The sequence below is a fragment of the Zonotrichia leucophrys genome, chromosome 2, assembly GCF_028769735.1.
Source record: "Zonotrichia leucophrys gambelii isolate GWCS_2022_RI chromosome 2, RI_Zleu_2.0, whole genome shotgun sequence".
Lineage (NCBI taxonomy): Eukaryota > Metazoa > Chordata > Aves > Passeriformes > Passerellidae > Zonotrichia > Zonotrichia leucophrys.
In genome coordinates, this window is record NC_088171.1 from 86499967 (window position 1) to 86515824 (window position 15858).

General features: G+C 39.6%; 1 protein-coding gene across 10 annotated transcripts in view; it reads left to right on the top strand.

Annotated features, from left to right (window-relative positions):
• Positions 1–15858, top strand: part of FHOD3 (formin homology 2 domain containing 3) — a 378395-nt gene that overhangs the window by 221428 nt on the left and 141109 nt on the right. For all 10 annotated transcript variants that reach the window (XM_064705593.1, XM_064705583.1, XM_064705585.1 and 7 more), the window contains exon 6: positions 3755–3849. In XM_064705593.1, coding sequence (XP_064561663.1) covers positions 3755–3849 — 95 coding nt within the window. The remainder of the gene's footprint in view (positions 1–3754; positions 3850–15858) is intronic.

The following is a 15858-nucleotide window of genomic DNA, read 5'->3' on the forward strand; positions in this document are numbered from 1 at the left end:
GTTCTTCTTCCCCATTAGTTTCATCACCATTGTCTGTTGTGCACACCTGCCTGTAGTTGTACAGGCATGTAGCTGCATGTTGCAGCACATGGCATGCGTCACAGCTGCTGGGTATGAACTGAAGAACTTGGGCCCAAAGCTTTCTTGGGAGTGAAACCTGCAGTGACAAGGTCTGTCTTTGGCCTGCTTCACGCTGTACATTTTGCTTATTCTGATGGAAACAAATGCAATCAGAAAAGATATCCCTGCCATAATTCTTGACATGATGAGAAGGGGTTTGACTCATGGGAAATTGTAAGAAAATAGGTTTTCTGCTCATTCAGTGATTTTGTTTTCTCTAAGTCAGTCTTGTAGGAAAATAGAAGCAGAAAAGACTAGAGAAGCAGGTGCATGCCTAGGCAAGGAGCAGCTTTGAAACTTTTTCCAGTCTGGGTGGGGTAAAGAGACTTTAGGTTTAAGTGATGTTCATTGTGATGATGTTTTGTGCTAGAGCTTTTCCTCTTTGGTCCTATAAACTTTATATCCCAGGAGAGTATCAGTGCCAATATTGGCAAGTTTTTAGAGGCTTTCTTAAACTTCTTATTTCACAGAAATCTTTGAGCTTTCTGGCTGGTCTCTCCTTTTCTAGCCTAAGCCTTTCCTAAAAATCCATCAATTTTCCACTTGAAAATAGCTATGGGTAAAGTCACAGACTACTTTCACATAAGATTAAGAGTTTGACAAGGGTAGTGAGAACAAAGAAATTCCAAATTAGGTCTGCTTCGTATTTAAACTCCCCTCTCCCAGCCCCTTGTTGCACAATAGTAAACTTTCCTAATACAAGTAGGTTGTTGATATACTTCCAAAAAGAATTCCAGTTAGCTGAGGGATGGGATTAAATGGATTAAATAGCCTCCTCATTTTTTGGTAAAGAAGAAAATAAAAAGTTTAGTTAAAGGCACAGACAAATGTGAACTTAAATTATTTTGGCGTAGATTGGCCTTCCAAACTGCCTTGCAGATGAGGCTGCCCACCCTTGTTGGGGCCCTGGATGTTGGTGGTGGATGTGTGAGCGTGCTGGATGTGTGGAGCTTGCGCTTCAGCCACAGCCATTTCAGCAGAGTATGGCTGTGGGTGGGAGGTGAGATAGCAGTTGGGTAGAAAAGCTTCAAAGAATGTAAAATGCCCTCTGTCAGTCTCCTTTTAGTGCCAAACTGCTGTGTCTTACTCAGCCAGACCCAAGGCCTGGAAGGGCCCGAGGACTTGCAGCCTGCTCCTACACTGGTGTTTTTGGTGGTGTCTTCCATTTTGGTGGTGTGGTGTGGTTATGGTAAAGGAAATACCTGTTCTTGCTCAGCACAGAAACTTGATGGGGTATGAAAACCATCATTCTCCTCATTTCAGATCTTATTCTGGCCTTCTTTTCCTAAGAATTTATGGGGCTTCAGCTTTGTACAAAGTACAAATTCTCCTTATCTTACTCTGTCTCTTAATGAAAACAGATTTTTCCTCAACCATACCTATCTTGTCTCATTTTTCTGACCCCTGAAGACAGGAAATAGCAGTATGAAGATCCACACCAAGGTTTGGCAGCAGCTGAGAGCTTCATGTGTGGCAGATAACTGCTGGAGATGTGACTTGGATGTGGACACATAAGTGTTTACATCTTGGTTGTTTGATGGTGTTGTTTATCATTCCTTGCCCTGTGAAACTTATTGGCCACTAGTTCAAGCAGCAATGGGAGTGGTTTTTTTCTTGTGTTTTAAAGAATCCCTAAAACATTTTTTTGGCTTCTTTCTAAGGTCTACTAATTTGCCTTAACATATTGCTGTTATAAAGAGTCACATCTAACAGGCTGAAAACAAATGCATGCCAGATCTCACTTAGCTTTCCTGTCTAATTAGTCTTAAGTATAAGCAGTGGAGTAATTTTGTGTTGTGTATATGTTTTTTAAAGCAAACTTTTTGTTGTCTTTGATTTCTATATTAATTTGGAAAGCATGCTCTAAGACTTAAATTTGTTTCACATTTGCTTCAAATTCAAATTAAAGCACTTCACCCCCAGCCAAAGAATTTGCAAGGGGAAAAAAATGGATTTGTTGACCTTATGACTGGATCTCATCCTGATCCAGTGCCGAATCTTTTCAGCATTGAAAGGAAGTAAAAACAAGAATTAAGAACTTTCTCTGATTACTGCTGGGATAGTAGCATTTCCTCTACCTGCAATGAAATGCTTCAAAGCAGCCATTTATTCAGGTAGTGTAATTCATATCTCTTTTTACTGCTGGCTTACATCTTTTATTTTACCATAACACTTGGGCCTGTGTCCCTCCCACCTGATTTTATTCACCTGAGAGGCATGTCTTCAGAGGGTGCTGAGTGATTGTTTCCTGGAGAGGAGGAGCAGAGTGTGCCTGGCATACTCCAGTGGCAATGCTTGCCTAGGAGACGTGTTATCTCTGTGCCAGAGCTCTCTTGCCAGCTTTTTCTCAGTCTTCATTGACTGTGTGGCATTCACTGAGTGCGGCTTTCCTTCTAGCTTTTTGTGACAGATGAGATAAAGAATGTAAAAATAGTACCTCAGGTTTTTAACTATAAATTGACCAACTAGACCAAAGGGAAAAGGAGGAGATGGTGCAAGAATGACTGTTAGCTATTTGGCTATAGGGGTACCGAAGTGCTTGTCTAGCATACATGTCTTTGAAAATCTGCCCTCAAGGTAAATGATGCTGCACTGCACACAACCTGTGCAAAAGTTAGCAAACATTCAGAATGTGTTCGGAAGATTAATAGTGTGATAATTATCCTCACCCTTTTCTTTCCTTTCCCCCCCCCCCCCCATAAAGCAGTGTTCTAGGGGCTCATCAGGCTGTTCGTTAAATAATTGAGTTGTTATGCCAACAGGCTGTGCTAAAAGGTGTTACATCAGTGATTTCTTTTTCATCCCACTGTGCTTTGATCTCCTGCTATAAAGCAGAAGATCTAACAGTGGAAACTTTTGAAGATGATAGATGAATTGTGCTAATTCACTTTTCATAATCCTTACAAAATATTTCTGTCATCAGTCAGAAAAGATTTAATAGCTGTTGTCTCTTGAAAGTCTCATATTATCACAATTGCAAACTATGAAATTACTGTTATGAAATATTTTACTAGTATATTTTTAATGCTGTTGTAAAAGCTTTAGGATAAATTAATAAAGACACTTCTTTGCTATAACCATGCTTTGCTTTTTCTGTATTTTCTCAGTAAAATGTAACAATTATTTTCAAGAGAGCACTGTGCAGTAATGAATAGTTGATGTCCTTATTGATGTTAATTGTCCAGCTTTAATTTCATATCACTGGAATTCACTGAAACTGTCAATCCAAATATACTAATTCCAAACATTATATATGGTGCTGAAACAAATGGTGAAAGTCTTGGCTCATAATATAAAAAGCACTGTAGCTGAAGGAACCATTGTGACAGTAAGCCATGTGTAAAGTACTGTTTGCAGATTTGGGGAGCATAAAATACACCATCTTCTAGGAAAGAACAAGCGTTTGGGCTTGTCTCTGGATGAAATTCACAGTTATATTTTCAGAATAAGTCAGTAAAGTTTGTGAAGTTTCCCCAGGATTTAATCCAGCACAATCTTGCCCAATATATCTTTCATTAGTTGAGCTTCCGACTTCTCTGGTAAACCCTGCTCAGAGAAAATTGTCAGCAATGCTTAGAATTATAAAAAGTCTTCACCAGCTCTAATTATATTTTCTCTCTTTCCTTTGCAATAGCCTTGGGCCAGATAATGCTTTACGTCGATGGCATGAATGGAGTGATAAATCATAATGAGACCATCCAATGGCTGTACACGCTTATTGGCTCAAAGGTAAAACTCTCAAATATTCCAATTTTATATGGCTTTGGTGTTCTTTTAGTGCATTTTTTTAATGCTTTTAGGGTACATAAATAGACTTTGTGTTAGGCTCTAAAACATTCCATAATATTCTTTGTGGAAACCAGGTCACACTGAGCTGATACTTCTCTTCCACTGTTTTTATACTCTTTTGTCAGCACATACGCTGCTCTTAAAGTCAAAGATGCCCTCATTACTGTCTGCGCTGCCATTGCATTTGACCATGGAGAAATGGTCAGTTTTTTGGTTTTGTAGTTGCAGTTCCCAAGGCATTCTTTGGAACCACTCTACTCACCATTCTACGCTGCTCACCTCTGCTGAGCACTGGGAGAGGACAGTTCAGAGTGACCCCCTCTTAAAGTAGAATACACAAGTTCAATTGGAAGTTACCTACAACAATCATCTAGACCAAATGCCCGACAGCTTCACTTTATGAAGGTCGTTGTCCAAATACTTCTGAAACACTGACGGGTTTGAGACTTTGCCCACCTCTCCAGTAAGCCTTTTCCAGTGTTTGTCCACCCTCTTAGCAAAGAAATGTATCCTAATGTCAGGTCTCCTTTTGCGTGGAGAGACCTTGAAGGCAAAGTCATGTACCTGCCTGCAGGGTATTCTTTCTGGTTCCCACATACTGAGACAAAAAGTTGAAAGCTGGAATATATGTAGCTTGGGTAGGTCTTTTCCAGTGGAATAGTGATTTATATAGTGCACAGTCTACCTTTAAGGCCATCTTTGCTGGAATTTGAAAAGCAAGCAGAGCACAGATTCTACTGACATGCTGTTCTGAGGGGCCATGGGATAGGTAAACGCACAAATGTACCCTGCTCCAGCCTGTTGGCTCTTAATGAGCTTTAGGAAGCTTATTAAGGCCTGCCAGGGGCTCCTGCTGCTCTTACCATGCAGACCTGTACATAGATAGATATGTATGACACAGTAGCTGGAACAGAGTATGCTAGTTGTTTACAACTCAAAAGTTGCTGTAGTTGGTGGAGTTGAATCCATAGTTATAGTTACTAAGAAATTTCCAGGAATGTTTCAAGTGTCTGAGTCACACAAAGTTGCTGTTGCGTACTGCAGTGACATGGAGAGGCTGCTGCTCTCCCCTTTTCCTCTGATAGCTCTCATAACACAAGGAGGAAGAGCTCAATGTCCCAGGAGTCCTTTTTTAACTAGAATTTTTTCTACAAAGTGCAAACTTCACTGCTGCAGCAGACTGTCAAGTCAAAGAACAGATGCTGCAGTATTGAAAGAACTGATTTATATTGGGTCGACATACCTATATTGGTAGATAAGTAAAAGTAAGTTCATTATAGTTTTCAAATCTCAGGCTTAAAGGGCAGGCTTCATGATGGGGAAAAGATAAGGAGAAACTTTTCCCCCAGTGTAAAATGTTCCAGGGCTGTCTAGGCATTACTCTGCGCCATTTGTCCTTCTGAAACAGGGGATGTTGCCACAGTTGAAAAAGCAGTGTGAGGTGAGAGAGAAACTATTTGCTTCATATATAGAAGGGCATCTACATTTTCTATGGAACAGATAAAGAAACAAAAAAGAAACAAAAATACTGCATGTCCGTGACCATTTTAATTCTCTAAAGCAGATAATGGGAGTGGAATGGGAAAGAAACATGACTGTATTGCTACCTTGCAGATTAAATTCTTTCTAGATTTTCTTTCTCTGAGTACTTCAGCTCTTGGGTCCTTAAGCTCCTTTCTCCCTCCCCCATTGCCAGCCTGAATGATTATCTCCATGTCCTGGCTCAGTGCCTGCAGCTGAGGAATGCAGGCAATGTGCTTTGAATAGTTTGGTTTCAGGTAGCATCAAAGTTGCTTTTTCATTATTCTTCAACTGTCTTGGAGGAGATCTAAGTCCCTGTCTGTGTGCCAGAAGTTAACCAAAGGTATGGCAGGCTTACTGCCAGTGTGGTGGGACAGCTGCTTTACTCACTTAAAGGTGGTTTTGACTTTCTGTGAAAAATGAAGCCTTGGCATTTGCAGTGCACCTACAGTCTGAGTTGCAGCCCGGCTATGCTGGTGCCTTTTCCACAGCAAAGATGATGAAAAATACGTTAACATTGCTGAGAAAATAGGAATAGTGAAACTGCCAATTAAGTCTTGGGACAAATCCCTCTAATAGGATGCAGGAGGAGTATAGTTATTCAGCTGCCGCAGCAGTGACACATGGTTTCTTGCCTTCTCAAGAGCTCTGACTGGGTTTAGTATACTTAGCAGTGGAGGTTGTTGAATCTGTTCCACAGATATTTTTTATTGTTTTATCAAAATCTGTAGTGGTTTTGCCCCTTCACTGTTGGTTACTCTGCTCTGTTTGCAAGGGGCTGCTGGCTCTGTCACCCTTGCTCACTTTGAGCAGTGGATTGTTGCATCACACGGGCTCAGCAGAGCACCTTGGGGGCTGGCATGCTCAGTACTGCAACAAGCTCTGATTTTGGTACCCAGCTCCAAGATCACTTTACACACCCAGCAATACTTCTGTATAAAGATGGAGGGAAAATGTGGGAAATAAAAGTTTAAATTAGTGTCAAAGAAGGACTCTAAGCAATTTACTGAAAGCCTTCTCAGATTTTTGCCATTGTATCCCTTACTATTGCTAATTCTACTGCAGTTTTACCCCGCTGAGCATCAATGAATGCTTATATTGATGAGTTATCAGAAGTTGTTGATCATTTTAGCGCTGTTATCTAAGTTGGCTCTCAATAAACTTATTAGGGAGGCAGTTGGAATTCCAGTGGTGTGACTGCACTGGCACTGTTGTCATTTTACCAGTTTGGAGGCACCAGCTGTGTCAGGGTGGAGAACTGAAAAGCAGGAAGAAACTTAATCTTAGATGACTTGTTTGCTATGGCACACAAAGAAAGAGCCTTTTGTTGCAGATTGGTATTATATAGGCACTAGGCTGGAAGTGTGATGGTAGCTGTACCATTGTTTAGTGATATTATGTGGAGGTAAGAGCATTACTGGCACATCCCAGACTTTTAGGCCCACTGCTGGTTCTTTGTAAGTTGTGTCCAACCATAAATGACCACGCCACGGTGTGGCAGTGGGCTTTCACAGGCTGCCAGTAGACTGCTTTCCAATCATCAGTGGCTCATACATCCCTGGCATAAAATATTGGCAGCATAATCCCAATGTAAATGCACATTACTATTATTTCATCATTAGTTATATGGGCAGCAATTCATCAGTGGTTCCCTGTTTGACAAAGCATTCAAGTATGTACTCAATTATGGGTGTATGGTTACATGTTGTTGGCTTCCAGATCACTTTAATACATAACTGAGGTCAGCAGTGAGCTGCTGCAGGCATGCAAAAGAGGGCTACAGCAGGCCAAGGCTCTAACCATCTTATATAAGCTACAAATTATGTAAATAGGAAATATTGGTGTCAACCAAGTTTTCTTTTAGCATTTGGTGCTAGCATGGGACATTTGTGCAAGAGAGTTTGGTTCTTAGAAGACAAAACTAGAAGTTAATTGAATGGTAGTTAACAGTGCTTTTAGAATTGCTCCTTAATTGTTTGGGTTTTTTTTTTTGAAACTAACCTGTCGAGGATGGTGCCTGAACTGGCCACGTTCTGTAGCACTCATGTTTCAACTTCACGGTTCCTGGGAGATGATATTTCACCACCTTCTCAGTGTTTCTGCCACCTATGCCTTACTACTCCTGCAATTGGATTTGGTTTTGTGTTGTATTGCAAATATATCTAGGCTGGTTGTAACTGGACTTTTTTATGCTGTCAGCTGGCACTGGAGCTCTTTGGTGGATCGCTGGCAGGTAAATGGTAATAGCTCTTGGAAAAGTTCTCTTATCCAAAAGAAGGGACACCAAGTTAAAGACGTGCATATATTAAGTCATATTAAGTCCACAGAATGTATTTCTGGTCTATAAGCATATATAAGTTCTTATATATATACACACACACATAAAATCTTTCATATGTGTTGATAATTCCTCTAACCTAGTAAGAGAAGGTGTACAATACTTTTAGTGTATCAGTGCTTTCAGTCCTCCAGGACTAGCTATTGACTGTTTACAAAAGTACATTTCTGGACCAAACATCTTGAAAAAAGCATAGCAGCTTCTCTGTATCTTCTCTATATCTCTTTATCTAGAGAAGCAAACATTTCTTTGCATCACAAACTCACAAGCTTTTGCCAATCCATCTTGGTTTTCAAAGCCACTTCTAAGGCATAAAGTGATCCAAAATCTGAGGTTAGTTTCACCTTTTCTTTCCCCCGTTTTTTACTGCTCCTGATAATGATTATTTTTTCCTATTTGATGATCCAGGCTGTTCTAATTTCCCCCAGGGGAGCTAAAGCCCCTTTTTGGCATTGTTTTCAGTGGAAAATAATCCATTTTCAAAGTGGTGCTGGGTAACCTCAGAAGACAGGGTGGAATGCTGGGCCCAGGCTGATACAACGAAGTTGATTAAAGATTCCTATCTCACATATTGTTTTAATTTTTTTTCCTACTTTGCTTCTGTCTGAGTCTGAGATTGCAAAGTTAACTACAAACTTTAACTATCAATTTACAGTGCCTTGTGTGAACCTTTTGCTTGCTTTGGTATTGAAGAAATGATTTCTGAATATTTAAAAATATCATTCTCTCAGAAATAAGCAAAAAAACCTATTTCAAAGCAAAAGGAAAAACAAAACCCGACACATTCAGAGAGAACAATGTTGTTTTAGTGGGTAAACTTGTTGATTGCAAAAGGAAAGTTACAGAATCATAGAACCATAGAATTGGTTTGCATTGGGAGGGTTACTAAGGATAATTTAGTTCCAGGCTCTCCCTGCCACATGCAGGGACACCTTCCACTAGACCAGGTTTCTCAGGGCCCTATCAACCTGACTTCAAACAAGTCCCTTTGGGGCTGCTTTTTCTGCATGGTGCCACGGGCAGGTTAAAGCATGCCTGTGGTTGGTAGTCATTTCATGAGAATTTTGAGAGAAATAATACTCACAAAAAACCCTATTTTTTTTTTACACAAATGAATCATTTAAGGTATGTAGAGGTAGATACTCAGTCAAAAATATTGACTAAATTAGTGTCCATTTCACAAGTCACTTATACATGTGCTACACTGAAGACAGAAACAAACTTGAGAATTCCATAACTTGATCTTTTCCTCAAGAAATTTCTCACCCAATCTTATGCAACTGGATTTTAAAGTGGGTCTCCAAATAAATATCAAAAATTGGTTTGTAGTAATGGAGAAGGTTACAATTCTAAGGGTCTTAACAGGTATGAATAAATAGCAGGGTATTACCAGGTATGAATAGCACATATAATAACCCCAAAGCATGTTGAATGAAATCACTGCCAACCTGGATCCCTCTTATTGACAATCTTGGAAATACGAAGTATTTGGGTCTCATTGAATTTTATGGCCATATATTTTGAAAAATAGTTGTGTGTATAGATGGTCTATTCATATGCCTGATTTTTGTAAGGGACTGTGCTGTAGAACTGTCTTATGCTTTATTCTCAATGTGTTTGGAAGGCGATCTAGGAACTCTGGCTAGCTAAAAGAATTAAGAATCCAGGAAAAATCACACAGCTTGGAAACCTGCTGTGATCAGTTTTACATGTTTTCTTCCCAGTCTGCTGCCCTGATGGTTAACAAACCTTCCTGCAGCTCCTGACAAATGAGATGCTCCATACAATTTAAGCACAGGCTATTTAGCAATCTAAATATTGCTCTCTTACCTCTAGCCACAACTCTGGCAAGCCTCTAGTTTTGTTCTGTTTTCAGGCCTAGACCAAGTAGAAATGTTAGCTGGGTACCATTCTTACAGGCTTTCTGGTTCCTTTGCTTTCTAAAAGTGTTCAGAGCAAAACTGAGATCTCCCCTCAAAGCCTAAAATTATTGCAGTCTCACCCATGGGCTGCCCTGCACTCGAGATGTTGGTGAGCAGGTGCAACTGCTTTGAGTTTACAGAAACCCTGAACATCCATCTCAGCTTAGCAGCTGCCTCTTATATTAATCTGCTGCGCATTTGGCCATTGAACTGTTGTTATGAAAATGGCTACAGGAGGCAGAAATGAAATCCTGGCTTGACTGGAACTTTCCTATTTCCTACTTCTTGAGGTCTTGAGCCTATGCTCACCCAGGCCATCAGAGAGCTTTCTTCCTCTTTCACTCAGAAACTGGATCAGCCCTGTTGCATGAACTGAGTTTATTTTGAATTGTATTTAATTAGTGCTTTGAAGATAAGGATCAGGATGTTGCAATAAACTTGGAATAGGATACACTAGCCAGCACAGACTGTGTTAAGCACTTGCTTTGGTCTCTCCAACTCAGCAGACAGACTGCTGTGAGTGCTGCTGCTCTTTACCAAACATATTTGTAGGTAGATTTCAAAGTCCTTCCATCAGACATAAAAGTAGTTGAGTCCTGCAGCACTATTCCTGTAGCTCCATCCGTTGCATTCCCTTACAAGTATTTTGAAGGGATGAATACACATTTTTCTGTGGTCAAAAGGAACTCTTGTAGATTAAGGAGATACTAGAAAACACACAGTTCCCTCACAAGGTATCAGAGATCTGATTTCAACTCGTTTGAAGTGGGGAATGAGAAAATGTAATGATTAACTGCCAACAATGTGACCAATGCTCAGACACAACTTTTCACTCAGTCTCATCTGTTCAAAACTGTTTAAGAAAGTGTCGGGTTAGAGATGAGTGAAATATGTCCAACTATTCCCAGAAAATACCGTGCATCTATGCAGATGTACAGATTTCTGGTTGAGAAGGAAATGCAAGAAGAGAGATGAAAAGCAAGAGTTATACTAGAATGAGGTGGGGTAAAAACTGAAAAGCAACCCTAAAGTCAGTACTAGCTTTTAGGATTGCCTTGGTCTCCCTCACTATAGTAGTTCAGTGTCACATGTGTGAGCAAAATGCGGTGCTTCACACCCTAGCTATTAATATATATATTTATTTGATAATGGATTACTATTATAATAACATCTATATCTGGTATTAGCTCCTAGTGTTTTCTAACAAGCATTATGTCCAGCACTGCAGTGAAAGGAGAAGGAGCAGTTGGAAAGTTTGTCTGTATTGGGGACTGAGACTAAAGAAAATGGAGCCTACTTATTCCAGCATGCTTGAAGCCACCAGTAGCAAATGTCTTTGACAATAAAATTAATTGCCTAACCAAAAGAAATAGAAAATAAGTTGTCAGGTGAAGCAGAATGAAGAAATATAAGAGAGTTTCTTGAAGGATAAAAAGATGGTAGTTATAATCCAGGCTTATGGTACAGTATACACATGAGACTTTTATGCATATCTAAATGCAGAAATCAGCTTGGCCAGTATAAAGCACATTGTGGTCATTATGACAAACCTTTTGGGACAGCTGTGTTATCATTTTTCAGGGTAGAAATATCAATAATTCTAACTTAGGAGTTTAATAAGCTGCATTTTCAGGAGTGTTTTAAAATTAAAATAAGTAGCTGTGTCTGCACCTTTTCTGGGAACACTGTTTCATGAACTCTGGTGCATAATGCTTCAGTTTCCAGAGTTTCCCATTTTCTGGTGTTGTTGCTCTTAGGTGTTTTAGTGATGTATCTTTTGTGACAGTGGCTGTGGTGCTTGGCAGAAGGCATTAGAAAGTAGTCTATTAAAAAGTTTAACTGGAGCAGCAGGGAAACGTCTTCTGGTGCACAATCATTGAAATGTCACCAAACTCAAATTTATTAGCTCAGACCTTTAGTGAAGGTCAAGTGATACAGTTTTCTTAATCTATCTAATAGTTAAAATAATCATTCACAAAACATCCTGTAATGCTGGCAAATACCCTCTGTGCTCAGTCATTCCTTCTTGCTTTCACTGACTGGGCCATGTCAGTGGCATGTGTGGTACAGGAGATAGATCACTATGAAACGTAAGAAAATGCCCTGAGATTGACTCAGTTGCTTACAGCACAGTTCTAAAATAGCACCAAGGCTGTGGATTCCATCCTTGAATGGGCCATTCATTTAAGAGATGGACTTCATGATCCTGCTGAGTCCCTTCCAATTCAGAATATCCTGTGGTTCTGTGAAAATGCACCATAGTGAATGTATATGTTTCCCCAGAGTACCAGTGCCTTATCTGAACTGTGTGGTGAGACCAGTGTAAGAAACAATCCTGGCATCCAGATCTCCTGAGACTTAGTTAAGTGTCTTGAATTTCTGGCAGAGCTTTTTGGTTATTGTGCCAGTAGAAGGCAGTGTATGGGGGTGAAGGGTTGCAGCAGTGGTGCTGAGAAGACTCCTGCACTCCTATAGAAGAAAGGAGGTGGCCAACCTTTGCATTTTTGAGTAGGTGTTAACATTCTGGAGTTTTTTGACTGTTAAAGAAAGGGCATTATGGTAATTGTTACTTATTCCATCAGATTTGAAGGATGCAGGTATTCCATCCTTATTTTAACAGAACTTTGGGCTCAGTTTACATATTTATCTCAATGCACTATGATATTTATTCTGGTACAAGCAGAGTTCAATTGATTCATAGGATGTGGGTAGGATGTTTTTGTTAATCACTTACATTCTCAAACTGTTTGTAGTAAACTTTGTAACTTCATTACCAAGTTACTTCTTTCTCTCACCTTTATTTTGATGTTTATTGAATTGTTATTAAAGATATTTGAGAACTGCACAATTGGTATGGATCCTTTTACAGGATTTTGAAGAAATGCAAGGAGAGTTTGCATGGAAGTAGCAGAAATTCCACACAAAGTCTCTTCAAATGTTTGTCTGTGCAAGGATCTCTTACTTTTCCAAAAATATGACTTAAATCTGCTGTGTACTCTGCAGCTGCTGCTATGATATGTATAGGACCCCTCTTTCTCTGCAGAATTGTTCTGCTTAATCTCCTCTCTGTTATTTTCCTGAATGTTCCTCTTTTTGAACAGAAACTGAATTACTATACAATTACTATTTTTTGAATTACTATATAATTATTATTATTATTATTGCTATTAATTTTTATTTTTCCTCTTAAATTAATCGTAATTTTCTTCTTAAATCAGTATCTGTCCTCATTCCTATATATATAGTTCAGTAGTGGAATTCTGCCTGCAGGAAAGGTGGTATCCAATATTTTTTGCAGTGTCATGTAAACCAGATCTGAGACAGTTCAGCCAACACAGCAGTTAATATACCAGTGTTTGGCTTGTAGCTTAGCCTGGAAGAATGGCCCAGATAGGGAGAGAGTTTTTACATTGGGAGACCTAGGCTGAATCCAGCTGCCAGGCACATTCTTGAACCAGTTTTCAAATCCCTTTTTGCCTTGGTCCCTCATCTGGAAAATTGGTATTTGGATTTTAGAGGCCTGGTGGAAGAACACAAGGGAATAGAAGGACAGATTATATGTGAAGACAGATACGTAGGTAAAAGTTGAACCTGATACTAATTGTTACCATATCTGCTCTTTTGGCATCACTCAAAAATGTTTGTCATTCTTTCATTTAGAATAGCTGTTTTTGAAGCAAAGGCTACTAGCTGAAAATACTTAGATAACAGAAAACATAGGCTGTATCAAAAATGGAAACTACCAAAACACACATGATGGCTCTGTATTCAGCATGTAGTGCACCCCAAGAAACCTCTGAGGTGCAAGCAGCTCAGACCCTCACCAGGGTATTACCCAAGACTCATGGCTACCTCACAGATTTTATGTTGGTCTCCTCAGTTACACAACTTGCCCTTAGGAAGAAAAAGGTCTGGTAAGACGCGTGGACCTCAATTACTTTTCATAAGATCAAGATCAAAAGGAAGGTTCTTTGGTAGGTTTCTTTTTTATTTTTTCTCTCCACAGTTCTCTAAGAGTAGTTGATACCATATAAAGACTTTTCAGAATAATTTCCAGCATACCAGCAGGTTTTCTAGCTGACTGCCATGATACACTGAAATGAGCCTCATCTGGGCCTGCTGTGTACTCTCTTCCCATATTCTGACCCTCTTTGATCACAGCAATTGAACAAGGAGTTCAGATGCTTTCCTGGTTTGCCCCCCTCTATCTCTTCACTGTTTTCCCTTTTTGAAGACTGCATTAATAAAAAACAAGAATGTGATGTTCAATATAAAACATACTCATAATACCTCAGCCAGCATGGAATTTTTGTAGATTGGTCCCTTTTATTTTTGAATTTCCTCTTCTAATAAGAAGACACACAACTGTAGTAAACGTATGCTTTGCCTTTTTCATTTCCAGCAGTGTGTAACTGCTTCCTTCTTTAGCTCAGTAATAAAATTAAAGCAACCTCTCTGAAGCCCTTTTTCTCCATTGCACTTTAAATGTCAGTGTGGTTGTCTAAGCATCTTATTTTTATGTTTTTGGAGAGAAATGTAACACTTCTCTAACTTAGAGTTTGACTGCTTCTGCTTCCCCAATTAAGCTTTTCCTATGACACAGGCTTTCTTATAGCAAAGAAAGAGTAAAGTGGGAGAAGAGACTACACAGCTATTAATGTATGGAGTCACTTCAAAACTGTTAATCTGTGGGGACTGTGTTTTAGTTCACTGTGTTTTCCTGAAGATACTAAATATATTAAAACTATATTAAATATATGTGTGTATTAAAGATAGTGAAATGTTTTACTCCTTTTATTAAGTAGAGAGGATAGAATTTCACTTCATAATTTTTGCTCGTTTGTGTCACTGCAACTCTGTGTGGTTTGCAGTGTTTTCTGTTCAGGTAATTTTTTCTTTTTCCCTTTCTCATCTGCAGTCAAGCTTCCACAAATACACACTCTTCACATGTTAGGTATTTCTTGGGCCACCCTTCCAGGCACTCAGGAACTCCAGAGCCTTTTGCTGTAAAAACTGCGCATGGCTGCAGGGGGAAAGACATGTTACACCACCTGAAAGTAGGTTTGCTTCCAGATCTGCACTGCTCAGATGGATGTCCGTAATAGCTGGATCCAATAGAGAGATTTGAGGCAAACTTCCTTAAAATCAGGATATACTTCAACTTTTGTCACTGGTCTGCAAAATTTTTCCTTCTTGTTCTTTGTCATCCCCTTCTGATGAAGGGATGCAATGTGGATGCCCAGGTTCAGCTTCTGGCAGTGGAAGATCATTCACAGCAGAGCATCAGACAAAAAACTTCTATTCACTACACCGAAATTGAAAGCTATGTTAAAGACACATTGCCATTTACTAGGCTGTCTTTTGTATAGGAACAGCAAAGGCTCCAAGGGTGTCCCAAGGCATTGGGCCATGGGACAGGATCTGAAAATCAAGCACAAGATTTTCCTGATGTCATCATTTGATGTAGTACTAGAGTTACTCATCTTGGATGTTGTTTTGTTTTATTTCCCTCCTGCTCAGAAGGGTGGGTTAGGATTATTCGTCATCTTTGGCTAAACTGATGTGAAGTTATGTGGAACAGATGGACCAGACTTACTTTACCTACAGATCTGACTAGTTCAGTCCCAGTCTGCACCATTTATGACACTGTGGATGTTATAGCACTGGTAGCATCCTGCCACTTGAGTTATTAGTTAGTTACAGAAAAAAAATGAAGCCTAAACCAGCATCCTTCAAGTTACCACCCTTTTCAAAGGGTGTCTTCCAAAGTTTTTGCAGTAGTTGGCTTTTCATCATACAAGTAAGTTGCAGTCTGAGGGGGGAAAAGGGAGACATTTCACTCATTGGGCCTCTGGGAAGTTTTAGTCTTTCCCTTTTCTTTGAAATCATGCTTTTGATTTGTGTATCTGAATTAATTTTAAATCCTTCTTTGTAAATGGAAATAGTTTGTTTAAATGTCCTGTGTCTTTTGAAACAAAGGGTAATGAAAATTTTGAAAATTTTAGACTAGATATTAAAACCTCCTACCTCCATCTAAGACTCCAGCTTTCCTGCATGGATACACGCAGATGAAAGCTGATACACTCATTTTCCCTGACTGCTCTGGAGAAGCAGCATCCTCAGTGGTGGCCACCACGTGCTTGACAAGAGACCTGACAGGACACATCC